This window comes from Mastacembelus armatus, chromosome 15, assembly GCF_900324485.2.
Source record: "Mastacembelus armatus chromosome 15, fMasArm1.2, whole genome shotgun sequence".
Lineage (NCBI taxonomy): Eukaryota > Metazoa > Chordata > Actinopteri > Synbranchiformes > Mastacembelidae > Mastacembelus > Mastacembelus armatus.
The window spans coordinates 15,722,844-15,750,412 of record NC_046647.1 but is presented as its reverse complement, the minus strand read 5'-3'; the positions used below and the strand labels follow the sequence as shown (position 1 = coordinate 15,750,412).

The window sequence follows — 27,569 nt, the reverse complement described above, 5'->3', positions numbered from 1 at the left end:
AAAATTTCAAATAAACAGTCAATAGTTTATTTACAACAAAAAATTGTCCAATTATAAAGACATTCTAAATACATTTGATTTGACTGACATCAAAAATGCATATACTTAAAATATCCATCATGGTAGAATGACAACGTATACATATTAAAATACTGTAACTAAAAATAAAAAAAAAAAGAAATCTATGGGGTCTGTGGTGTAATTTACAACACACAGTCTCCAATAACCCCAATAAAAATCCAGCATTCATGACGAAACACTAGTCAATGTTAATGTCAGCATACAGAAATTATAACATGCACTGATGATAAGCAGTGGTAACATAAACTCATTAGGTACATTTATTTTGAAATAGGTCTCTTTTTGTGAGCTGTCAATACTTTGCTCGTAATATACAGCAAAGGATGTCACCATGTAACCAAAATTTCCACACTTACACGTACAGCATTTTACCTTTCTTTCAACACTGGTCCCAACAAGAGCAAAAGCTCACCATAAAGACGCAGACACAGCATCAATATAATCAGCAATACATGTTTAGAAAACTAGATGTGGGCTTCAAAAGCTATGGGTTGACTTAAAAATCAAGATAAGTAAAATATGAGCAGGCAAAAATGTTCCAACTTTTCAGTCAGTCTGAAGTTTGAACAGGCTTGGGTGAGACAAAGGTGACTGTCAAAATTACATTGACAGTTTACTACTGCATATTTTTTTTTTTTTAGTTCACGTGGAAAAACAGTGCAAATTAACAGCTTTACATTCCTTTTTCACAACAAAGGATTGCTGCCCAAAATAACTCCCATAAGGTAAAGTGATTTATTTTATATATTTAAAAATGTATTTAATCATTCTCCGAGAAGCAACTGGTCATCTCTATGTAAGCAAGGGAATGTATGTTCATTCATCTCTCAAGCAGGTAAACATGTAGCACAATACAATCCTTTCAATATAAACGTTAAATACCTGTTTTGATCCCAACATGGTGCTGTGCACATCTGTACATCTCCCTAGTTTGAAGCAGCTCTACCCTACATGCAGCGAAACATCTTAGAATTGGTCAATCACCAGCTTATATCAAATGTCCGAGAAAATTTCTCGACATCTTGTGATTATCGTTGGAAATGAACAGACTATTTAAGCACAGCACAAAAACTTTCAGGGGCTCATGTTTACTCTAAACTGTGAAAGTCTCAGGGAAGGACCTAAATACAGAAAAAAAGGAGGCACTGGAGATTATTTATACTGTAGCAGACTGTGCTTACAAGAATCTGATGAGGATGATTAGCCTTAACTCCCAATGTCAAACTTTTTAAAATTTGAACATGCTCAAGAAAGTGCATATTATCCAGCGGACATTTCCCAACAAGCTGAGAAAATATGATTAGGTGAGGGAATGGTATTTAGGCACATCATGCTTGCTAATGGTTGAATCAAAGCAGAGAATCAAACATATATTCATGTTTATCAGTAACAGAAAAATTATGTCACTGCACTTGGAAGAGTCTGTGAGCACAGCTGAGCTTGACAGGAGTTGCTTTGTAGCACAGACGGATGGAACTGAGGCTATAAACCAGAGTTGTGCAGGTTTGGGATGGGGTAAAATTTAGACACTCGACTCTGGGTGGTGGGGTTAAGGCATTCGGATTCACCGCTCATCTTGAAAAAAACCTCCTGCTCCTGCAGCTTCCGTGTGAACTCTTCCTCTAATGCCTGCAGGGGGCAGCAGATACAAACTGAGTTAACCACCAATGCTGTTAAGACAGTTACACTATGTGCAGGATCTTGGTACTGGTCATAGTATTTGTAAGATACATGAATTAAGTTAAAGAAAAAATGGATTTTGTATCTACCTTTTTCCTGGGTCTTAGTTTCTCTCTCCACTCCTTTATCTCTTGGCTGTGCTCCTCATCCAGCTCCTTCAGCTTTTGAGTCTCATGTTCAATCAGCAGGTGGCATTTCTCATTCTAAAAGAAAAAAAAAAACACAGATGTTTTTGAGCTGAATAATTTTAATAATCCTTCATTTGGAATAGAATATACTGTTTTTATTTAGCTGGATTGACCTTTTTCAATTTGTTAATCAGCATGAGATCAAAATAATTTCCTAATGATCCTTCTAGGTTAGTTCTTGAACTTGTATTATTACTAATTATTATTATAATTTCTGGCATGCATATGTTTTTCACAATGTATTCATTTAAATATTATTTCATAATTACGTATTTAAACAATTTGGAGCCCCATAACGTGATCTAAAACATGTAAACACATAAATGTGTTTGCTCGTGTTGTGGCCTTGCCTGTAACTGCTGCAGCTCCCTGATGTTGGAGTCACACTGCAGCTGCAGATCCCTCATCTGGTTCTCATGTTTCTGGTGTTGATGGAGCCTCTCGTTCTTCTGCCTCTTTTCTTCCTGAGAAGCAAACTGGATCGCCCAGACAAATATAGCAAACTGTAACAGCAGTTTGTTTTACAAATCCATAACATTGCACCAAACAAAGCTTGTACAGGTATGTGATCTGTCGGTGAGTAACCTGGCTACAGAGTGTTCCATTTCAAACATGTAATACAGTGATTGTTATGACCAACATCTTACTTCTGGTGTCTCTGTTTTATGTGTACAGTCAACATATTAAGAAATGCTGTTATTTTTTTCCTTCCAGTGTTGCACCCTGGTTTCATTTGAACAAAATTTAACTGACTAACATTTTGAGTGCAATAGAGAAGCTTGTGTTGGACTGAGAACCAGACAGGCTGGGGGTAATTAAGAAGGCTGTGTTTGTATTGTTAGATTGTACAGTAGGTGTGACAAAATAAAAAAAGGCTGTGTATGTTCAGTCACTTATTAAATGTGCCAAGTAGAACTTGTAAAACCGCAGCAGCAGGAGTGCACACTCAGTGTCTGTACCTGTTTTATCCGCTCTCTCTCCTGCTCTGGGGTGACAGCTGCAGTGGCAGTAATGTGGAGGCTCTTCTTGAACATGGCCATGCGGGTCTTGGCCTCGCCACGTTGAATCTTAGGCAGACGAACCCTCTCCTGAGTCTGTTTGTTCTTCATCTCCTCTATCAGCCGCTGGTTGTAGCGTTGCATCTGCTCCATTTCCTATAAAATACATACACAGTTTCAAGATCAGCAGGGTTGAAAAAAAAGACAAAATGTTTCTCTTTGGAGATTTCTCTATCTGTTCTTACTTTTTCATGTCTCTTCAGAAGCTGGTGTCTCTGAAGGAAGTACTGGTCTTTCAACTGCTGCTTCAGTTGCTGGTGCTTTTCCTGCAGGTGGCGCTCCTCCAACTCCCACATGGCAGCCTCTCGAGCTACAAAACACACGTGGACACACGTGAGACCAGGTAAGTGTGAGATGGCAAATGTATAGTATGCATGTTCGGTGTTAGGATGTAAAATTGTAGTAAAAGGATTGATTTCATCTTCACACTGTTCTTAGCCCATCCCCTACCTCTCATTAGCTGTTGCTTGTGGTTGAGGCAGTCTCTCTCAATAGTGGCAATCTCGAGTTTATGCTGCTGGATGATTTTCTTTAGAGCTCCATCCAGCTCTTGTTGCTGCTTCTGTAAGAACTCCTGCTCCTGAGAAGCCAGATAGATAAAGAAGAGCAGTGAGAACCAGTCAGAGGAAGCCATGGGATTCACACAGGGGGACAGGCAAGAGTAGAGAGAGAAAGTACAAAATAAGTAACAGTAAAAAGGCATCTCAAGTCTCAAAAACGGCCTGAAATAATAATGATATAACCTAGCCAAGTCACCCACTTCAGGTCAACACAGAAAACTAACATGTCACATCATCAACTGGAATCAGGAAAGGAGACACTCAGAGATCATGGATCCACAATGGAGGTGAAGAGAGAAAGAAAGAAAAGTTAACAGTTCAGAGATTCAGATTCACAGTTTTATGTAAGACATTTACAGTGACATTCACATCATCCAGAGTCCAGCTTACATAATGCCTGACTCATTACATAATGAGCCATAATTAGCTATTCATTTAATACATAAAGATATAATCATCTATACTTTACAGTTGATTTCTAATGCCTACTGTAGCTGGTGTCTAATTGTAGGTTAGTTACTGCTATTACTTATCTATGGTTAGGCATAACTGATCATTGAATTAAACGGAATTCAGTTCAAAAGTAGAAAACCTCATCTAAAGTTGCTTCAAATTTGACACCATAACCAAACTATAAAAATTACATTGACTTTTATGTCGACCCTGTAAGGCAGCTAGTCTATATTTGGACCTTGGTTGACAGAGACAAACATGTATCCAGACAGAAGGGGATCAACAACTACACCACCTCTGTGACAAAACACTGCATGTTTACTCGCAGACTCAATCCAATCTGATGCAAATATAAATACTATATAAAATACACAGACTAGATGTAGAACATTTGTGGACTAGTGGAAGAAAAATACTGAGCAGGTGAGGAAGAGAGAACCACTGCACAAACACTGATGGCAACACTCAAAATAAATAAATAACAAAATTAAATTACCGCCCATACTTACATGTGTCGTTCTTAAAGTAAAACAAACAAAATACCCTGTTCTGTAACTTTGCACACATCTAAGTATGGGCCAGAGACTGAGAGAAACAGGGGGTGGGGGACTTACATCCTGCATCTGAGCGTTGAAGAGTGCACATGAGGACAACTGAAAAGACTGTATCATAACCTGGGCCACTGCCTGCGGAGGAGAGCACACAGCGCACTCGGCCTGATCAGGGACAGGCAGCACACAGCAGGCTGAGGATCTCATACACACACACACAAACACTAGCACACTAGATTCTTCCTAAGTTATGCATGATGGCCCTTTTCTGCTTTGAGAACATCAGTGAGTTCAAGGCGCAAAGCACAGCTCTGGATAAATGTTAGGAGGAAGTCAGTTAATTAGTTATTAATACTCTTCTCATCCTCTCATGCTTGAAAGTGACTCATACTTCTGGCACTTAAGTTAACTCTAGCCTGCAAAAGGACAGTTTTGTTACTTTCCATGCTAGAAGCTTATGGAGTGTTAATTATCAAGGATCTACCTTTCAAAGAAAAGATGGCATTTGTTCATAACTTAAGAGTGTGTCTAATTCAAAAGTGCAGATGTCTATGGATGAAAAAAAAAAAGCTCTGTCTGCAGTCGCTACCTCGTTCATTTATTCACCGTTTCCTGTCAATGGTGTTGAATAGTAAATTTAGAATGGACACTTATGAATCATCACATTGCATCACCTATACCCATAATCTCCACAGGATCTTAGGAGTAGAGAGACTGTGAGATGTTTAGTAAACAGTAGCATGCATGCTATAGACTGTACATTTTTGTTCCATTATGTGCATTTTTTAATGGATTAAGCTTTTCCATTATGTAATTTTGTTAAGGAGTCATTTCAATGTGTTCACTACTGAGGTCACAGTTAAAGGTGCTGTTGTACTGTAAAACATTATATTGAGAGGTGTTTCTAAATCAATGTCTATATTTATGTTATGTGTATATGTTTGTGTGTGTATGAATACTTCATAACAATGAATCAGATTATAGGAAGGGAAGAGAAAATGAGAAAGGGAGAGATAAGTAATCTCTTCTATACAGAGTAAGACAGCGGGTGATGGTTTACCTCTGCAGTATTAAGGAGCGTTAGGTCCTCCTTTAAGCGTTTCATGAGCTCTTTTCTCATATGTTTGGGTGACTGTCCAACTTCCTGTTTCACCTACAGTGTATGTGCAGAAACTGGTCGATGCTTTATATTCTGCAAATCTAACAAAACCGGCCAACAACACTATAAAACATGCATGGCCCAATTTGAGGAGAGAGATACCGCACTCAGCCACCAACTGATTTAAAGTCAGCATGCTCAGTTCCCATGGACTGTGTTAGATGTTCCTTTGAACTAGTCGGTCAGTTTTTTGATCAGTAGCATTTCAGAGAATGACAGAAGTGTGAGTCTGAACTGCTCAAGTTAGAGTCAAGTCAAGAATTTCTCAAAGGAAAGATTTTACTGGCACATGGCAGAAGAGGTTAGTCTCAAAAACAGCTCCCCCAGTATTACTTTGCATTCATTTAAGTCCCACAGCCATCAGGATGATCACTTTTACTGTTGCAATTAAAAGAACAGAGTAACTGAGTTGGAATAATTTAGTAACTACAACGTTCGAATATTCAGCTGTGATTTGTAGACTGCTCACAAACCCTCAATTTATAAGTGAATGCAAACTAGACTTGACACTGACATTTCCCAAACTTAAAATGCTTCAAGTCTCTGAACTCCAGAGCTGCAACTAATGATTATTTTCATCATAGATTAAACTGCTGATTATTTTTTATCTTAAAAACTCAAATATATACAGTTTACTAGCACGTAACACAAAAGAAATGCAACAAAATCCTTACATTTTAGCAGCTGAAATAAGGTCATATTTGACATTTTTAGCTAAAATATTTACAGTATATGATGAGCCCATTATCAAAATACTTTTTTTCTGACTGAGTCATTGATTGAATCTTCCATATCAGTTACTCTGAAGTTAGGCTTTTATTATTTCCACCACCCCAACACCACTTGGAAAAATCTTCAAATGTTTGGCTACCCTATGACCAAAGCCACCTCACACACTCATTCAAGAGACATGGTTAGTTAATATACACAATAACAAAAAAACATTTGAAACAAAGAATAAAACACTCCAAAAACAGAAAGTGCAACAAAATTACACATTTTATCAATAGACAATAGCTTGTATTTTTGCAGCTAAACAACAAAAGACATAGTTGAAGGCTGAAGCAACCTAAAATAAGATATATTTTTCAGTTTGTTGAAAATATACTCTAATTGCCCCAGAAAGCAAACTTCAAGCAGCACAACAAAGTCTCATAAAGCACGATAGATGCCAAACTGCACTGCGATTAAAAAAGTCGCACAGAGTAAAACACACTAACTGCAAGCACACCCACAACTCCAACAAGCAGGGACACAAAAACCTGGCATGAATGTACAATAAGCCCAGCAAAACATGTTTAGGTTTTATGCTTAATCAGATATTTAACTTTTTTAAATAGTCATCCGAAATCAACAAATAGACTTAGTAGCATAGTATTCCATTGGAGGCAAGCAGATCCCTCTGGATAGATAAATAATGGATAAAAGAACATGGAGCTAGCAGTATTTAGAGAAAGATAGCACAATCTGTCTGTTGCTATCATTTACACACATAGAGTAGAGTACTAAGCAGAATAGTAACACACTCCACTCCCATAGGATTAATATGACAGCCAACAACGCCACCGGTTAAGCTGTGAAACACATGCACCAAACAGCTCCTATCTATGACATGCAAATGCTTAAGACCCCAAGCTCCCACAGTGGAGAGCTAATCAACCCACGAAAGGTACTACCATGCAGAAACTACCATCCATGACCATACCTCTTTCTTCCGGTTCTTCAGCATGTTTTGGAACTTGGAAAGCTCCTTGTCCTGATCTGCTTTGATGCGTTTGGCTTCGTCACGGAGCCGACTGGTGTGATCCTGCTCCAGTCGCTCAATAGTCTGCTTCTGCTTCTTTTCAAGATTCTCTACCTCTTGGTCATATTGACGCTTCTTAGCCTGCATAGACAGAACCAAGATGAATGTTATACGTTAACCAGTATCTCCAAAAGTTTGTTTCAAGTCTTTATTACTTAAGGAGGATAGTATTAACTGTGAAGGACATCATTACAAGACAGTATAACAGATTCAAATGAAAATTTCTAATACTGTCACCATCTGTCTTTAAACAGAGCATGTCAGCGGCATTAAAGAGATTTGAAAAAATAAAAAAAAATCTAAATGAGTAAATAGTAAGTGACAGAGGCAGATCAGTGTTTGTCTACATGATTCTTATCAACTTCATTCGGCTTCCTACAAACTGGCCAAAAAAAAAAACATGACTGTGTTGTGGTATGAACAAACTGACTCACAGTAGTTTCCTGTTCAAAGCGCCGGTAGATCTGCTCTCTCTGCTGCTGCAGCTTGTTGCTGAGCTGCTGCTGGGCCCTCTGCTCCTCTTTTTGCAGGAGGCGCAACTCTCTCAACTCCTGCCGCCTGAGGAAACCACACAAATTAGCGTGCTGCCATATTTACTCATCTCAAATTCAGACCATAGCTATTGTTGAGATATTTTTAACACCCCAAACTTCATTTTTCATTTCCATGATAGGTTTTTAGTGTCCCATTCATATTTAATAGGAGAATATTCTCCTGCTGTGATGATTCTGGTGTAAGCATATTTCAGAAGTAATGTTCAGAAATATTGATGCTGCTTCTGTAACATCCATAGCTGCTCAGTAGTAGTAAAGTAAGACAACTCTGCATTTATGACATACAGTCATAAACATAGCAGTAATTAGTCAAAGGGGACTTGTATAAACAGCTGGAGCAGCATGTCTTAAGTCTTTAAAAGGCAACATAAGAGATGACAGTAACATAATGTAGCATTCATCATGAAAGATAACCCATCTGGCACTTGTAAAAAGCTATGGGAGTTGTAAAATGAACAGGAACTATTTAAGGCAGCCATGTTAAATAGGTTATAGCCCATATTTAGACCATGTATGGCAAACAGATTCGATGCAAACGTACCTCAAAAACCTCATCTCCTCATTCTTGGTGTCATTATCTGTTACTATCTTTGATGTTGTCACACTGACTTCCACGCCGTCCACCATGAACTTACGTGTTTTCTTCAGTGTTTTCTTCTGATGTTTTGATTCCTACAAAAGAAACAAAAATGTTTTGAGAACACAAATTATTTAAATGGTTCTTGATAATTTAACAACTGAGGCTATAAATGAGGCACAGATTATACTACCTGCATAGACACTGAGCCCCCTTCTTTGCTCTTGGACAGGAAGCTTGAGATGGACAAATTTAGCTCAAGGCTATTGCTATCAGCAGCAGAGCTGCTTCCAGAGTCTGAGTCCTTCTCCATATCTGGCTTGACCATAGCGGGGCTTCTTTGCTCAATCTTGGTTTCTGAATTTGTTTCAATCTCTGGAACAGAGACAGCATCTTGGGAAGTGATCTCATCTGCACGACTTTCCATCTCCTCAACTTCGGTCACAGGGACAACCTGTTCTGACTCCTCTAAGGTGCCTTTGTCTTCATCACTGACTCCATTTATAAGTTCAGTTGGTGCCTGTTCCTTTACTTCAAACTCTTCTCTGCTCTGATTCTCTGGCTCTGGTTTCACTTCCTCCTCACAAGCTTCATCCTCAGGCCTCTCCTCTGGTTTACTTTCTATGTTCTCCTTCTCCAGCAAAACCACAGTAGGGGACTCATCCATACTTGACTTTGTGTCTGTATCTTCATTTATGTTTGTGTCCATTACATTTGATTCTATATTCTCTGTGTCTATATTTACATCTGTGCCATTAGCTATGTCTTCTATTTTGTCCACTGGCACTTTGTGTAGAGGGACCTTGTTATCTGGTTCTTTGCGTTCTTCTTCTGGCTTTGTCACTTCTTCTGTTTCTTCTTCAATGTGTGATTCTCTTGGTTCTTCTGTACTTGTTTCGTCTTCTGGCTCTTCTTTCACTTCTTCAGGTTTTCTTTCATCTTCTATCACTTCAGCATGTTCATCCTCTATTTTTTCTTCTTGTCTCTCCTTCTGTTCCTCATCTTTTTCTGGGTCATCTGTGACAGGTTCTAGAGTATCTACGGTATCTACAGGTTCTCCTGGCTGTGATAGTTCAGACCCGATAGGAATCTCTTCACCTTGACTATCTCCTGGTTTAGGTTCTTTTGTGGGCTCTATTAGTCCAGAGGCCAGGTCTTCATTACTGGCATCAGAAACCTCATTGAGTTTCTCCTCCTCAGTCTTGTCTATCTCACTTGTTCCAAGGCCTTCATCTGAGAGCTTATCGCTGGTCCTGTCCTCAGCAGGTTTGGCTTCTGTTGTTTCTGTAACAGCTTCCAGTGTGGAAGGAGCTAGTGGGACTTTGTCATCCTCTGAGCTAGCCACACTGGCATCTGATGGCGCTCGTTTGTGCCCAGGAACCGCCTGAGATACAGTAGCAGTTGGAAAAATGTTAAAAATCACAATATACCATTAGATAAGGTCACCTCACTGTCTTTTACAGATATAAACAGCTGTATGAACATCATTTTAAAAAATATTTGGTACCTACATGAATAAAACTACATACCAGAGGTGTATCAGGCTCCTCCTCCTCTTCCTCCTCTTTGCTATCCTCAATTTCCTCTGTGACTTCAGCTTTGGCCTCGGCTATGAGCTCTCTGAGAGGTTTGCTATCAGTCACACTGGTGACAAAAGGATGCTACATAGATAGACAAGGCAAAATAGAAAATGGCACAACATCAAACGTTCCCATTTAAGAGTGTATGCATTATTGTAGATGTATGGTAAGCAACAGTAGGGAGGGAATTAAAAAAGTGAACCTCACCTGTAAAAGTTGCACTGCGTTCCACCTATTGTCCACATTCTTATCAAGTGCTTTCCGCAGAAAGTCCCTGAATTCTGGTGACCTTTGAAAAATGAATAAACTGAATCAGTGTGCAGGCCATTAAGCAAAGTATGTGTCCCTTGGACTGTCTTTGTGGAATGAATTAATACCATTCTTCCACTGTGACACAGTTAAGCATTAGCAGTTCACCATGTTTTTACACATTAAACAGTCAACATCTTATCTTCATCCCGGAAACATTCCAGTGCCCCCCCCCCAGCTATCATCAGTACACTTTCTCACCAGCGAGAGGGATGCATGAGTGTGGGTGGCTCGGACTTGGCTATTTTCAGCAGCACCCTCATGGGATTCATCTCGTGGTTAGGTGGCTCAATCTGAGCCAGCTCTATCAGGGTGACTCCAAGGGACCAGATGTCAGCCTTATAGTCGTATGGACGGTCTTTGGAAGTTTCGCACATAACTACCTCTGGGGCCATCCTGCGAAATGAGATGTCAGAGGGTGTGTAATTAGCATTCAGCAAATTTTGGACTGCTGGTTAATGTGTGGACTGATGTGTGATAACTTTCAGATGTCTTAAGATCAATTCTCTTTACTAGTCCAGGGCAAAATTCAATTAAAATAGAGAATTGTATGTGTGTGTGTGTTTCAATGTGAAAGACAGGAAGCCTTTTTAGTATTTAAAGCTCATGAAACAGTCAAAGGCATTGAAATTGCTCATTGAGGCTTTTTTCTGTTTTTCCACACTGCATGACAGTGACACTACATAGAAAAAAGATAACTCCTAGCTGTGGGACATTGTAAAATGATCAAAATGAAAAAGGTGAACGCCCTCTTACGTACACGCTGCATGACTCACCAATATGGAGTGCCAATAAAAGAATCTCTTCTCTGCAAGGTCTTGGTGTTTTTAGCAGACACCCCAAAGTCAGCTGAAAATGAATTATAAGTCTTTTGATTAGTGAATCAAATTAAATGGTATAAAGACAGTGAATATACTGGAATAGAAGATATAAAATATAAAATAACATACACCACATTTCTATTAAAGCATCACATTTATTGCAGAAATCTTTCTGTAGCTAAGCTGTTGCAGTTTTAAAATATGAACTGTATAAGTGGGAAGGAGGGCCTCATTCGCCCTTTCATAACATGCTTACATTCAGTCATTGCTCTGAGCAATTCTGTTACCTGTACAATGATTTCAGCCTGCTCTCTTCTACTCACATCACATCACTGTATGTACACATTAGAGAGAAGGAGAAATCTATCATTAAGTCCTTGGTGACTGCATGATAATTGTTGTTTGCCAGGCTCCATCATGACCCTCTGCCTACAGAACATGACTCATCAGGGAACCAGCAGCTATGGATGCTACAGCAGCAACATGAATGCTTTTACTTCTGGAATATTATATAACCAATTTGGTGGATCACCAACTCTAGTAACAATTGGTATAAAAAATAAAACAATGCTGTCCTTTAATGATGCACAAACACAGTACTTAGTTTTGTAACTTTCTTGAACTTTATGCCACATGAATAATTCATTCCAGTTTTGCTGTATGTAAACAGAGTGCTGTGCACCTGTCACCATTCTCCCTAAAGTCATATAGCTCAGCTGGTTGGCACAGCACTGATGGTAAAGGGATCTACAACTGACTGTACTAATTAGCTTTTAAGCCTATTAGTGTTGGCCTTGCAGGAAGATTCACATTAGCTACTAAGGACAGAGAGATCAACAATGAATCAGCTATTGTTCTGTGTAGTGTTTGAAAGAAATTGTCTTTGCATCATGACTGATGATTTCTTGCTGAATTATTCTTTACATTTAGTGAAATGCTACAGTGGGAAATGTCGAGCAAAAGATGGGAGATTTTTACCCAGCTTCACATCTCCATCCAAAGACAGGAGAATGTTCCCGGCTTTTAAATCTCTGTGGATGACTTTGTTCTCGTGAAGGTAACACAAGGCCTCCAAGGTCTGCTTGCATACCACACGGATCTGAGGCTCTGTCAGGGGCCTCTCCAGCTCTGTCGATAAACATGTACACATAATTCACAAGTCACATTTTTTCCACATCATATATTGTTATTGTAGTTTATGTGATGCTCATTTTTCCTAATACAGACTGGACCCATTTGGATATATCAACATGAAATGTGATGGCCTCGTGGTTTCCAATAGCAACTGAAGGACAAAACTCCACCTTTACACTAGCCAGCATGTATGACTGGACAAATCTGGGGGAAGAAATTTTAGGTGAGTCACACCACAGAACAGTATGCAGCAACACCCAAGAGTGCAGTGAATTAAATGGTATCCTTTTTGTAATACATATGGAAGAAAAAGTGTTGAAATATTTCTTCAAGGTTCACAACAAGACAGAGAAACAGCACGCCTTAGAAGTGAACTAACCACTCAGAAATCTGAGCTACAATAATTGCATAGTTGGACTGGCCTCACCAGTGGGGAGAGGGAAGAAAACCCACAAGGAGGCTTCTGGATGGAATAAAAAGAGTTGGCACTTGAGGATGAAGCAAAGAAAAAAAAAAACTCCAGACTGTGTCTTTTTCTGTTCCCTACAATGAAAGCGGGACTTACCCAACATGATGGCATCTACTGCCCCACCCGCACAGAACTCAATCAGAATCTGCAATAGTACAACAAAACAAAAGTGAAACAATAAGTGATGTGTACCTTAAATCAACCAAGCTTCAAATTAAGTACTCTTATAGCACATAATTTACTATAATGCCATAATCACTATTATCCCAAGTAGGTTGCCAACATGACCTTTATAGGAAAAACATCAGCACAAAAAATTTTATGATATTGATTATGCTTTGGAGACACGCCAAGGAGCTAATCAATCAGACACCATATACCCACAGGCATAGGCATGTCTTCTCTTTTACATTTGAGGACAATCTTTATGATTTATCAGTCCTTGTTGGATAAAAAAACATAAGGAGAGGATAGCTGTGAGCTGGCGACTGGGACTGGGATCCTTATGCACAGAATGCAATAGTGTGTGGTGACTGATCATCCTGGAAACTTCCATTCTTTTGTGTGTAAATGCTTTGGGTGTATGCGTACATATAATTCACACCCAAGATATTTCATCATATTTGCAAAAAATGATTTCCTCTTTTTGTGAAGCATTACAGTATATTTGGAGCATAAGACTTAAGCCGATGCTCTCCTTCAAGTCTGAATGTTATATGGAGTACGAAGAACATCATTCCTGGAGTACAGGCTGTAATTCCTGCTAAAACAATTGTTCTGTCTACTAATAGTGTCCCTAAATATTTTCCCTCATATGTTTGTCTAATAAACAGGGATCTTCTCACACATTTATGAATTGCAGAGTGAAATTCTGTCCTTTTAAAGCTAAATGTTTAGACTTGAGCATATGATTTAATATATACCATAGGTGTTTTCAATGCAGTAATCTTCTGAAGCTGTAACATATTAGATGAACTTAACACTGGTCTCTGGCATTGAGTTGTGAACTGAACTGACCATCTCTTGACCTAACAGCTAATGTAATGTACCCAACCACAACTTCATCTATATCAGCTTTGAAAGCAAGTTACTTTATAGCTCTGGTATCAGATGATAGACAAAAATCAATCAGGGGACTCCAACAAAGAGGCAGTCATTTGTTCCTGTTCTGCGTAACAACCTGTCGTGCTGTGAGAATCTTGCTTGTAATTTGCATTTTTGTCATTCTGACAGGTGCAGAAATTTGAATCAGCCAGTGATAATAGTAGACTAAACTGAACATCACATATACAAAAAAACTGTTTTTTCTGTAATTAATTTACAGTTGAAAAAAAAGTTACTTATTCCATCACATGCAAAGCATAGCCAGTTACACATTCATCATGCTGTTTAAAGGCAGGGGCCAGAGGGAACCTGCATACAGCTCTGAATTATTCACAGACACTTTCTCCAGCCACCAAAACCACTCCATTATCTTCCCATAGATGTAGCCAGTCCACAAGGGATGGTCACATGACACCAACTGCCAGGACCTAATTGCTATGGGGCGTTTTGCTGCACACAGAATTAGATCTTCTGACCAGGTATTAAAACTGCAGTGTGACTAAACTCTCTGTGCTTGGTAAAAGAACTTGATAAGATACATGACTCTTAAAAACAAGGACTATTTAGCTTAAAGTCACAGAAAATAACCAATTTGTCAATCCAGCAGAATGCTCTAGTTAATGCTGCCGTGACCCTGACCTCAAATTACTCTCAAATTAAAATCACATTTTTCAACAAGCAGGTGAAATCATGATCATGCTACGTCACTTATGTTACCACAACAAATATGCTAGCTTTACATAAGGAATGCATCCAGAAGGAAGAATGACACATATCAATCAGTTGAGCTCTTTGGCTGCTTTTAATTCTCTCCACCTCAAAAAGGCAAGCTGATGTTAATCCTGGTTTTTCCGCTTTGTCCCGCTCTCTTTGTACAAAGAAATGTAGCCTGTTTGGTCTGGCAGTCTGACTAGGTGGCAGACACAGCTAATTTATGTACTGTATTTTGACACAGGGCAGAGAAGGTCAAATGAAAACTAGAAGGTCTGTACTTGGCAGAATGTTATGGAGGAATGTAGTATTACAGAGAGAAACCACACCACCACAATGTATAAATATGCTGCTTCACTTGTAAACATAATCCACCATTTTTAATAAGATATATAATATGTATTTTTTTTCTTGATTAAGACCTGTGATTTTTGGAAGGTCAGGCAATCCTGCAGTAGAGGATGCTATTTCATGCCTGTTCTAGACATGACTATGTCACATAATTGATTTTAAAATGTCCAAATACAGGCAACAGAACAAATGCACTGCTATTACCCTGTAATTGAATGACATAATAGTCCTTTGAGAAACGGCATAATGAATAGTGGCTTGTGATAAATGTGTGTATCTCCATGCATGACTGATTTACTGCTTCTGTGTCTCCTTGGCTTCAAGTCAACAGCAATGCATAAAAAAAGAAAAAACAAAAAATAGTTCTCAGTCAGGCACTTGCTTACTTACCCAAAGTTTGCCTTCAAAATAGAAGGCATCCAGCAGTTTGACGATGTGATCATGGTTGCAGGAAGCCAAAATCTCAATTTCTACTATGTAATCCTCCAATTCATCCTCTGTCTTTGTATCTATAACCTTGGCAGCAGCAAGAGTCCCATTCTGTTTATTCTGAGCCTGAAAGCAAAATAGACAACCGTCAAATATGTCATGTACAGTAAGGAGAACAAATAGTGGGATTGTATCAAGTAGATATTTAGGTTAGTATATTAATGACTGTAATGAGACTGTTAGAGTAGCTATTGTAGTAGAACATCTGACAACATCAAGAATTTAGTTTAAGACAAAAGCCATTTAGTATATTAAACACTTCAGTGCTGACTGTAGCAAAAACCACAGCACCCATTTTAAGTTAAAATCTGTACAATACGTGCTGACATCTTCTAAGAAAAACTCATCTTGTGAAACTTAGTGACTACTTCCTTTTCCTTTTCTATCGTCTCATCTTTGTTTCTTTTCACTGTGACACACCTGCTGAAAGATCCAATGTAAAGTTAATATGTCAGTAATTTAAAGATTATACTCATCAGATCTTGGATTTCATTGGTGTCTAAAAAGGGCTTACACTCTTCTTTAGTGACAAAACATCCTGTCAACCAAGTACCTGAGAACTTATTTTAAGGGCAGTTTTGGACTCAATGTTTATGGATACAGACACAATCTCTGGGAGTTAAGGAAAAAGAAATGGGAGGGAGTGTTAGGAACAACTGCAGCAGAGTGTGTCAGACCCTATATTTACTCAGTTCTGGCCTGACACACTTGTCTCTTTCCCTTTGTACTAGACGACGGCTGTCTAGAACAGTCCATCACTAATACATATGCAGATTCAGTGTTAGCTTCATGATGGAAAGGGCAGTGATAATTTGTCTGTCACTGAGTTATTCATGTGGAATCTGTGGCCTTTGGTCATCATGTACATGATTCTACATACTGGTCTGTTTTAACAAGTTGAAAGAGAGTGTTGTGGATATCATAATAATGTTTAAATTAGACGTGGAACCATTTATTTTTAAAAAATTCCCAAGACAACTGTGCATGTTATTAAATGAGCTTCTAAAACCAGCAAATAGCTTGGCCTCTTTGATGGTGAATAAACTGTAATAATGATAATTCTCATGCTACTTCTTGGTATAAGAATTCAACTTGTCTCTCTCAAATAGGTAACATAGATATAATCACCCTTAACTGTGTGAACTGAGTGGCTGTCTAAAGTCAATTGTAAACAGTTTGTGTTAGGTCCCAACAATTGTCTATGGTACTCGTCTTAAATAATTAAGGCATTGCAACCTGTGCTAAGTGTGTTTATTAGGTCTGAGTGTTCTTTTTCACTGTCTTTAGACAGCTGATTCACACTTTGATGGCAATTTTTGTCACCCTGCCTAAGTGAGGTAACCATCAAAAGCCTGTCAAATAACTGATGAAATGTTTAGTTGAACTTAAGATGACCTGCTGAAGGCAATTCATCCCCACCTGCTATGTGTGGGAACAAGTGGTTAGTACATGGTGAGTTGTATATTTATCTATAACTGAAAAAATGAAGATTTCTGGGCCATTCGCTCCATTATGTTATTACAAGAGTTCCATTATGGGACAAAATTTTTTAAAAAAGAGAGAAATCTGTCCAACAGGCCTAATTCCTCACTGATGTAAATAATTTGAACTAAGCTACAATACCTTCATTTCTCATCTTATAATTATTAATTTAGACTAGACAGATATATGAATAGGGTTGAATGTCTTTCATATTACCGGCCATTTCACAAAGTGGTATCAGCCCCAAAACAAATTCAGTCAAAGATAACTGCATGAGTTACGTCAATTAGGCTGAGATTACAGCTGGTGGACACAGAACCACGAATATTTTGCTATGCACTGCAATCCAGCACCACAAACTGTAACCCTAGAAATAACCATAGAAGCAAATTACACTGAACTTACAACTTCAACAAAAACATGAAATGCACCATAAGGGTATATTTGCTTTAGGACACATTTATTAACCTGCAATAAATAGACACTACACTAAAGTTACTGTCACTGTATATGGTAATAACCAAGTACTTGTTTATGACATTGTTCCTTTTCAGATATCAGTGATTCTACAAGTCCAGGAGTGCCATAATGTCTTTTAGGGCCACCTGTTCTCAAGGGTTTTTTACTGTTAGTGTTTCCTGCGATTACTCAGTGCAACCTCAGACAATCCAGTTTGGCATTTGTGAGGTCATTATTATTCTGTCGAAGTGAACCACACCTTAGTGCAAGTCAATGACATGTCAAAGTCATGTTTATATTCGGACAATGAGACTGGGCCTACCTTAAAAATTCCAAAATGGGAAAAGCACTTATGGGGTGAGGTTAAGCAGTCACTAAACACAGCCCTAGTTTGACTGCATTTCCCTAATAGGAGGATTAGAATAGGTACCCGCTAATGTGCAATATAGTATTTGTGAAATACCAAACCATGCATTTTAAGCGAACAATTCAGTTGCTGAGAATCTAGTGGCCTAGAGGATTTGGCCCAGACAAGGACTGCGCTGTCACTGCTGTCATTTGAACATGAACCCTGTATCTTATGACCAGCATGCGGCAACATGAAAAACAATGGAAGCGACTGTCTGAGGAAATTGGTTAGAAAAGCCTAAGGCGGATGTAGTGACAAATTACCTTAAACACTTTCCCAAACGCTCCATCTCCCAGTTCCCCAATGATCTCCCAAATTTCCTCTGGGTTGACGTCTCTGTGTACATGTTCGTACTGCTTCTTCTTCTTATCTGGCCCTAACTTGAATATCTTCCGAAAATTGAAGAAAGACATCTCTCAGGGTAGCTATATGAACTAACAGCTACACTGCTGTGGATGTGGTGTCTTCGGTTATTTCCGCCAAGAAAATTATAGCGGTTCCTCCCGACGTGGAGCTCAAATTGCTACTGAAATAACGGCATTCAGGCGTTACATGAAGACAAACAAGCTGGTATTATGGCCACCCAGCTATGATAATGTCAATTATAACTTCCCTCGAAGGCAGTAATTCCCAATCACATCGTAGCTAGCAGCGCTGGCCGAGGAGGAGGTGAGGGATACAGAGAAGAGTTCGCTGGCTGGGGTTTCCGTTTTAAACGACCGGTATGAAAAGAAACAGCGTACAACGGCAATATAATCACACGTATCACGACATTTTCATCATTTGACGTAGCGTTAACCGAAAAAAAAACGAATCGCCAAAAGAGCTCATGCTTCGGCTGGCTGACCACACAGAAGTTAGCGGATCAGTGTCAAGCTAGCTAACGTGTGTATCTGAATTTCCGTTACAAGTAGTTATGCAAAATTAAAGTGTTAGCTAGTAATAACGTAATAACAGTCGTGCGAGACTTTTTGGTCACCAAAAGAAGCAGGAAAAAATAATGACAGGCTAAGCTGCGACGACGAGACAAACAATGTGTTGTTATTGGTATTTTGTGTTATCTTGACAGTATTAATGAGAAATGCTGCTAACGTTAACGCTGACGTTAGCTTTGCTGAGGAACCGTTAAGCGTCGTTGAACGTCAGACGCTGTGATATTTTGCATTACGCGTCATTATATGGTACAGATGCAAATTTCATTGTGACAACTGTGAGCAGCTGTTATAAAAACAACTAACTGGAAGCTGATACACCGGAGGCTAAATAAGAGCATTTCCGCTCAGTTGGTCTGTCGCAAGTTAGCTTGACGCAGTTTATTAGCGGTATGCGTTTCCTGGATCTCATCAGCAGGACGTGCTCTGCTCAGCGGCTCAGCCCCTCGACTCCAACATGCATGTTTTTGTCGTCATGTGGTGGAAAAGATGGAAGAAATTGATTAGTTAACATTGTGTTGGAAGAAGTCAGATTATGTAGGAAAACACATCGGTTAGTCGGTGATGCTTGTAACTAACTGAACCATTACCAGTGTATACATCTGTTACCAACTACTTTGGCTGTAACTTGTTAGTCAAACAGTTCATGATTACATCATTTGAAATGTGTTAAGTTTGTGAAGCTTTTTTGAGCTTCTTTCCCTATTAATTATTTTTAACTCATTCCCAGGTTTGGATTAGCTAGTTGGATAAAACAAACATGGTAGAGGCCTCACTTTGGGCCATAGGTAATTAAGGGCATTTCTCAATATTTTCTAATTTGTTTTAAGACGAACAACCAGTCAGCTAATTGGATATTCACTGATAGTGAAAATGACACAGCTTTTTCTTGTAATGTAGCATTTACAGTGTAGCATTAGTACATTTACTTCAGTAAAGATGCTGGAAAAAAGTCTCCACCACTGTAGTCTGGATTTATGTATTCAACCTAGTCATTTGAAAGACATAACCCTTTGATTAAGGTTAGTTGTCTTTTTTATTTTCACACTTCTCAGCAAAAGTAGATCTACAGTTAGCCATATTAATACTTTTACTAAGGTACAATAATAAAGGCTATTTTAAGGTATGGTACTGAATTATGTTGCTCATTATAACTCACTGTTTGATTATGACCTATTTTAAAATGCAGTAGGTCAACAAATTTTGTTTCGTGACCTTTACATTCAAGTAGTCTTTAACTTTAGTAGCTTGACTTTGACCACATGAATCTTTAGAAGTTACAGATCAAAAGCTCTGCAATAATATTGGCTTTTAATACATTTGTCAAATTTGAATGACAAAATAAAAGTACCATGTAAACACAATATTTAAGAAGCCTAAATGGGCTTAGCTCGCTACATCTGAAGAGAGCAGATAAAAAAAACAAAACATAAATGCATCTCTTGATCACATTTCATTAAATGGGAGATTGACAGCAACCTTACACCATAGATTGATTTGTTTGTTGTGTAGCGCCCACATGTGGGAACTAACTAAAATCGTCTTTACTACCTGTTCACACCTCTTCCACTAGGAGGGAGCAAAGTCATTTACCGTATGCCGCGTTTAAGTGCTGTTGGAAATTCTATAATTACAGTGACTCGTACTTCAAAGTGGATGGTAAAATGATATGTTTTTTGCAAGCTAAGTAGATAAATTGTCCATTCTACACAGTTGCGTTTTTTGTGTTTAGGCATATATTTTTTTTAAACTAAGAACAACATCTGCACACAGTTGGCTGAGGCTTTTTGAACAGCCTGTTGTGCGATATAGGAGTAATAAGAAGGCATTATTCACGTTCATATGCTTTTTATGCCAAGGTAGATATGCTTTTCAGCTTGTACACTGTCCAAAATGTTCTCCAAACTTTTGAGAGTTTAGGAGTGGTTCAATGTTACAAGTGAGAAACAAGACACAGTTCCCACACTGTCCTACTTGACTTCTTCAAAGAGTTCCAGCCAGCTGAACCGCCCCGCACATTGGCTTGGACAGCTTCTGTGTGTACTTTGCTGCGGAGGTCCAGCCCGGCCCCTCTGGAGGGAGGAGAAAGCTGATTAAACGCCAGTTTTATTGCGTTGTCATGTTTCACAAGGAGTTCAGAAGCTCCCAGACCCGCCTGACACCATCGTTTCATGGATGCATTCAAAGCCTAAGTGCTGAAGGTTTTTTTTTCTTCAAGCCAGGTCCTTCATGTTTTTTCTTTGATAGCCAATATCGATTTTATGGGTGAACACATTCTTTAGTATTGTTTGTAGTATAGTGTGTTGATACACTGCAAATCTTTAGTCCTTCAAGATGCAGCTCCGAACGGTTCTTGACGTCAGTGTTGTGGATGTGCAGAAGAGAAGGAGCCCCTCCAAACACTATGTAAGTTGTTTCTCTTCTTGCCATCGTGTCCTGTAAGCAGATATAAACTACACATGTAGACTCCTCATTACTGACCATCTATACTGAAACTTTAGCCATGCTAGCTGAGCAGTGGGCGGCAGTGATGGGCTGTAGGTTTTTTTTCTGGGTTTGTACTAAAATTCATGGTATCCAGATAAAACCCATGGGCTTTGGTAATCCTCTGAGTTTATATCTAGCGTCATCAACAGGTTTTGACCAATAAACGCATACAGTTATTTATTTATTTTTACATTTTGTTATTTTATGACCCATTTGTAAACCAGTGACATTTCTTGTAACTGCAGCTGTAGTTTGTGTTTTGTGCGGGTAAGTAAACATTAGTACACTAACATAACATCAACATGTCATTCTTTTAAACGTGTTTTAAACATTTATTGAACATGTTCTGTATCATTAAAAAGACCTAAAGAGGAGTTTGATATCAGAAGAGCTCCTGGGGATGGGGGGTGGGAGGTCATTATCTGTGGTTGACATCAGTCTGTCAGCGCTGAGCACTTAAAGGTAGAAGGGAGAACAAAGTAAACAAACTGGGGATTTAGCCAAAGTAAGGACCATACCAGCATCCAGTTGAAACAAAGTTACATTTACAGATAATGTTTAACGTTGTTTGGTGTGTGTGAGTGACTAATTGCTTGTATGGCTAGCAAGCTGATGTTAGAGGTTTACTTTTCAATGATGTGTTTGTGTTTGGGACTAGGTTCAACAAGGTGATGTCTGTATAGCAAAAGGTCAGTTTAGTTAAACATAGCGTGGTAAACTGGCTTAACACTTTGCTTTTGAGGTGGATTTTAATAACATGGCTGTCTAAAATATAATTCACTATAGTCTAAAGTTGCGTTTTATTTTAGACTTGAATATTCGATCAATTTGATTGATTCTGCTGTATTTTCGTTGCTGCAAATAAATTAATATTTATACTAAATCTACAGATTATTACTCTGGGATGATTGTAGCCTCTCTTTAGCTCAGGTTTTGCAATGCATCTCTTGACAGTCGTAGCTCACAGGGAAGCTTTTAAAGATCAGGCAATCAAAACAAAACAAAGCAAAACATCTTTATCAGGACCTGCACATTTCTTGGGGTCGTCCAGTAGCCTGGGGAAAAGGGCGACACTATGGAAATTCCTAAATCTCAGCCGAGAGATAGCTGCATCTGGAGAGGTTGGCAGCAGCCATATTCTAGCTAGGACAGGAGTTGTTTTTGTTGGGTGAGTTTCTGGGGCTGTGCTTTTTTTTACATCATCTTGGAAGCAGATGGTTTTGTGGTCAATAAATCTTTACAGATAAAGAACCACGAGATCAGCTCCCCAAAACAAGGAAGTTCCTGCTCTGTTTCTCCAACTTGAATCACCGTACTGAGAAAACAGTACAGATTTCTCACCAGCACATCACATTCAGACTTACAGGTAATTTTTAGCATGTAATGGATATGAATTGGTTATTCAAGTACTTACTACTAATGTTCTAGTACTCAATACTACATACTAGTTACATGACCTGATAGTCGTCATTAAGATCTCTATGCATTGCAGTTGCCTTCATGGTTAATGGTTATTTCTAATGCACAACAAAATATTAATGACAAACTTTAATGAAAACAAAATACTGTAACTACTGATATGGATACACTTTTTTCTGTGCTATTTTTATTACCAGGTAAAATCAAATCAGATCAATCAAATTGTATGTTTGGTTCAGAATGCTATAAAAACTACAGGAAAAAATAGACATCTATGCTAAAAGAGACAAATGTGTCTGGGCGTGCTGGGTTTGTGGTGCTATAACAATGTCACAAGACTATTCTTTACTGGCGTCTGACAGACAGCAGTCATTATTTCTTTGGCTACAACAGGCCCTTGTCAGGAAATCGTAAACATAGGTTGTGTGTGTAAAAAGCAACTGGACTTGCTTTAGATTCTTGTAGATCTTCTTATTGACTGTTGGGGAGTCCCATGCCATTAACCTCTATAGAGTAGTTCACAGCTTAAGAGTTGCTTGTGGGTTTTTTGACCACCTGGCTGTGAGTTGTGTCACTTTTGTCAAGGTGTTAATGGGTCGATCTATGTGTCTTAGACTGTATGTCTACATTTAACAGCCCTTTTTGTGTGAAAAAAAATTGCATCCACACTCCAGGTTGTGTTTTTAGAGACTTGTGCAGAGAAACACCAGCGCAATGGGAAAACATGCTAGGTTTCTTCTTCTTCATCCACCTTTCAAGTGGCAAATATCAACGCAACACATCACCATCTGTATTTGACACTAACACCATATTGTGTGCCAATATTGTGTGCCATATTGTCTACAATCGAAGCAATATGCGAATGTGTCCTATGGCTGAAACCCTAAAACCTAACTGCACATACTGAACTAAAGATTTGTTAATATCTAAAGATGTAATGTTTCAGCAATCTATATACTTTAAACAACTCTGGTAAATATATAGGTCTTTAAACTATATTTCATATGTTAGCCCATATCTTTCCTGTGAAAGGAAAGTATAACTATATGGGAGACATATCAGTTGCAATGTACGGTTGATTAAATTGTAGTGTGATTGAAGGCCAAAAAATGTGACACCTAAATTCTTAATCATGTTTCACTAGTGGTTTTAATTAACACACTCTCACTGAAAGTAATTATTAAGTGTATATGGACGCTCCTGAAATGATAGCAGCTTAGAAAAACAAGATGTATAAGGAAATGAAAATATAACAAAAGCAAATTTTCCTTAGATCCTTATGCATACATCTCAGTCAGTGTCAGTTGGCAGTCAGTCAACGTCAAACTAAAGTCAAATGAAAATTCACAGAAAATGTGTAGTACACAGAAATGTGTAGTACACAATTAAACCAACCTTCATTCATCAATAATTGCCATATTCATCATTCATTCATCAATAATTAAAACATAACATTTGTGAGTACAAGCCAAGTATCCCTTTGACACAGTCTGTGCAGGTCTTCGGATTAATAAAGGCAAAAAGACCGGCTGGTTGTGGGGCAGATTTTTTTTTTAGTCAGCCAACATCATTGCCTGCTTTTGACAAACCATCATAATTTGTGGTAAGATGTTTGATGTTAGTGACAATATCACTGGTTGCAGAGGGCAAAACAAGTAGAACTTGCTAGTAGAGAAATGCACATTTCTGTCAAAGCAGTAGTTTGTGTGAAATAAAATGTAACTTAAAAAAAGTCACTTCACAAGTAGTTAGCATGTTAGCACTCTTGTTGTTAGCATCCTAATGTTAGCATTTAGTGAAACACGCCACTATATGACCCTACACAGAGGTGCTGGTGTGGCTGTAGACTTGTTTGACTGTGTAGTCTGGTCTTGGTGTTATCATTCTGACTTGAGTGATCAGATCTGATGAGCCAAGAGAGTCGTCTCAGTTGGGCTGTGAAAGTCAATTAGTCCATCAGGTACAATTAGATTAATTAATCTGAGAGGTAGGATCGATTGTATTATCCATCTCCTGCTGGGTGAAGCTCCCTGAGGCCATGACACACAGGGCGCAGCCTTTTCCCTTGGGATGGAAGCTGGAGGTGAGGGTTAACTGGGAAGTCCCCATGAGGGAAAAAGGAAGGGAAAAAAATCTTATTATCTATGAGCTAAGCAACTGAAAATGCTTATCCGGTTTGAGGAAAGAGTCAACCCTTTGTCTTTTGTCCTCACTGTTCAAGTGTGACTTCCTTCCATGGACTTATGGCACTGGATCCAGAGAGTGCATGGCAACTAATCCTTGTTTACATTGATTGTCAGGAGGATCCTTTCAAGAGAGATGAGATCCAATGGCAATTCTTCAGTCTTTACATAGTTTACAGTCTTTAATAGAAATGTGCCCGTCTACCATATTTGACCACTATTTGGTTTTTATTGCACAAGCCCACACAGTCATAAATGTGCATTCATTTACTTTTTTAAAATTATTTGTAAAAAGTGCATTTCTTTTGAATACTGCTAAATTTATACATTTGTAAATTGGAATGGGCTTATGATGAATTAGGAATGTTGGTGGTAATCATCACAACTGCTCCCCAACATTACTGTAAAAGTTATTTCAAAATGAATGTACTCATAATAATGTGTTGCTAAGTTATGTTGTCAAACACAAACATCATTCATGGCTCATTTCAGTATCTAGACCTCACATACTCTCACTTTGTGCCGTGTTGTTGTCTAAATTCAGAGGGTTTGGTCATACTATCTGTAACTAATTAGTGAGCTGCTGGATATGTCTTTCCACCTCGCTGCACACTCTTGCTATAATGAACTGTGTTCAAAATGAGGACTGCATTTCAAACTAATAACTGTACTTGCAGATGGCCACCATATGTGTAAGTACTGCTTTCGTAAACACTCTACCATGCATTAAGATGGAAATGACTGCGGTGCAGTCATCTGTTTCCAAACCTAAGGACATGCACAATTGTTTGCAGGCTCTGTATTGTTGAGGCAAATGGAGAATTTATTTTTGGAAAACGTCCGGCAACAGTGTTTTGTTCTGTAATTGACGAACGTCTGCTAAGGAGCTGATATTCCTATTTCAGCTTCTGTATGGGTAAACACTTCCTCCCTGTCATTATTTGTGGTGACAGACAGAAGTGCTGGAAGGTGTTGACATAATGGGAGCATCATATGTTTCTCAGACAGTGAACCTTGATTCTAAACTATAACACAGAGATGTAAAGTACAAGTCAAGCTTAAGCAGTGCTGAGGTGTCATTCTCACAGTGGCTTTGTTGCTTATGGCCCTATTTTGTTTGTGCTTCTCTTACTAGGTGTACCTTATCAACGTCACTTACTCAGACTCCACTTCCCATGTCATCTACAGAAGATACAGCAAATTCTTTGACCTACAGGTATGTTAAACTCCTAAAATAACAAACAAGCTTCTGCCGCTTTAATGCACAGTTACATAGGAAGTTGCTCAAATGCAATAAAGCTTTACATTGTATGTCTTTTTCTTGTTACCATATTGAAGTCTGAGGTCAGTTTGACCTTTTGCTCATGTATTTTTGTTCAGTTGCATAGTGAAAGGTCTCCCGGATCCTGCCTGGAAACAGGGAAATGGGGGAAATCCAGTCAGCAGATGCAGGAAGAAAACATGAGCTCAGTCAGAATGCAGAACAGAGTGGGGAAAAGTAATGTTTCAGGATTTTTGTGAGGGATCTGGTAACCTCTGGTGAAAATTTTGCATTTCTAACAGTGACTGAAGTTAACATTTTAACCACTCAGAGCTAAATTGTCTGTAATAAAGCTTATCTGTAAGCAATTTAAAATCTAAATCAATGCATACCTTATCAAACATGTATTCTTGTAAAACATTTCTGTCTGCAGTTCTCTGATAACCCTCTTAGCCAGTCTGCACTCTATGCTTCTATGGCTCTGGTGGGCTGGCCATGTTGAAAGCAGCAGAGGAAACTCTTTGTTCTCTGACTTCTTGCTAATAGCCAGGAAAATTCTGCTCTAGTCTGTATGATGGAAATAGAGAATCTTGTCAATGTAAACATTAGCCTTGTTCATAGATCCCTGCTGCCGGGGTGTGTTTGTGTGCCCAAGGTGATCCATGGAGAAAAACAGTCTGCAGCTGTCCATACAGAATGTGTGGTGATTATGTGTTTTATTTTACATTATATGAACTAAATCATACAGGTGAAAGATGGAGTGTCTACACTGAAGCACACAGACAATCTTTCTATAATGGATTGAAAAGCATTTTTCGGTGATAGCTAAGATATCACAAAAACTGACCTATTGTTTGTGCGGCTGTCATTTCCAAACTCTGCACAGCTCTGTTGCACAATTGCATGTTTTATGTTCACTAGAACTGACATAGAAAAAAATGTATTTGACACCCTTGACTTGACAAATGTAACCATGATCTCATCCAATAACCATTAACTCAGAATGAAAAGCTAAGTAAGGTCACAGAACAAGAAGTGCTTTTTGGTGGTCAGTCATTCATCATCTGTCTAACATCAGTCAGCACTGTGCAGTTGGTCATAAAAATCCCTTCAAGGAATATGCAGCTTTGATATTTGTCTTTTAAAGACGAAGCATCCATTTTCATTATCAAATTGATCTCTAAAACAGCACTCACTGATAATGTTTCAAACCTTTGCAATGCACTAAACAGAACTCGTAACTGTTCCTCTGGGACATAACTATCATAAATTTTCAGGACTCATTTTTATCTTATTTCATCTGC

The 27,569-nt window shown here is 38.6% G+C and overlaps 2 protein-coding genes across 8 annotated transcripts in view; one reads left to right on the top strand and one right to left on the bottom strand.

Annotated features, from left to right (window-relative positions):
• Window positions 1–4: 4 nt before the first annotated feature.
• slka (STE20-like kinase a) lies at window positions 5–18,857 on the bottom strand. 2 transcript variants are annotated; one of them, XM_026309252.2, is made up of 19 exons: window positions 18,247–18,857; window positions 15,535–15,699; window positions 13,075–13,123; window positions 12,354–12,503; window positions 11,331–11,403; window positions 10,756–10,950; window positions 10,453–10,534; window positions 10,195–10,326; window positions 8,859–10,049; window positions 8,630–8,760; window positions 7,969–8,092; window positions 7,436–7,615; window positions 4,635–4,706; window positions 3,458–3,587; window positions 3,193–3,317; window positions 2,909–3,103; window positions 2,300–2,425; window positions 1,851–1,964; window positions 5–1,710 (listed from the first exon to the last, which is right to left on the bottom strand). In XM_026309252.2, exons 1-19 carry the CDS (start codon window positions 18,394–18,396, stop codon window positions 1,564–1,566), a joined length of 3,531 nt encoding a protein of 1,176 aa, XP_026165037.1. In that variant the 5' UTR covers window positions 18,397–18,857; the 3' UTR covers window positions 5–1,563. The 2 variants fall into 2 exon arrangements, with proteins under 2 accessions (XP_026165037.1, XP_026165038.1); XM_026309253.2 differs by lacking the exon at window positions 4,635–4,706.
• A 2,144-nt stretch (window positions 18,858–21,001) lies between these two features.
• Window positions 21,002–27,569, top strand: part of LOC113131984 (SH3 and PX domain-containing protein 2A) — a 44,457-nt gene continuing 37,889 nt past the window's right edge. Inside the window, exons 1-3 of one of the 6 annotated variants that reach the window (XM_026309776.1) lie at window positions 21,002–21,137; window positions 21,241–21,321; window positions 26,140–26,220. In XM_026309776.1, coding sequence (XP_026165561.1) covers window positions 21,250–21,321; window positions 26,140–26,220 — 153 coding nt within the window. In that variant the 5' untranslated portion in view covers window positions 21,002–21,137; window positions 21,241–21,249. Of the gene's footprint in view, window positions 21,138–21,240; window positions 21,322–26,139; window positions 26,221–26,384; window positions 26,969–27,569 lie in introns of those variants that run through there. The other 5 variants (XM_026309780.1, XM_026309777.2, XM_026309774.1 and 2 more) reach the window with 5 other exon arrangements.

Bases quoted from the DNA above. Each gene is read 5' to 3' on its own strand.
- slka (XM_026309252.2), bottom strand. From the start codon at position 18,396: ATGTCTTTCTTCAATTTTCGGAAGATATTCAAGTTAGGGCCAGATAAG. The intron at 12,504-13,074 runs GTAAGTCCCGCT...GTTTATCGACAG, and splicing joins AGTAGATGCCATCATGTTGG to AGCTGGAGAGGCCCCTGACA. The intron at 3,104-3,192 runs GTAAGAACAGAT...TGTATTTTATAG, and splicing joins TTCTGAAGAGACATGAAAAA to GAAATGGAGCAGATGCAACG.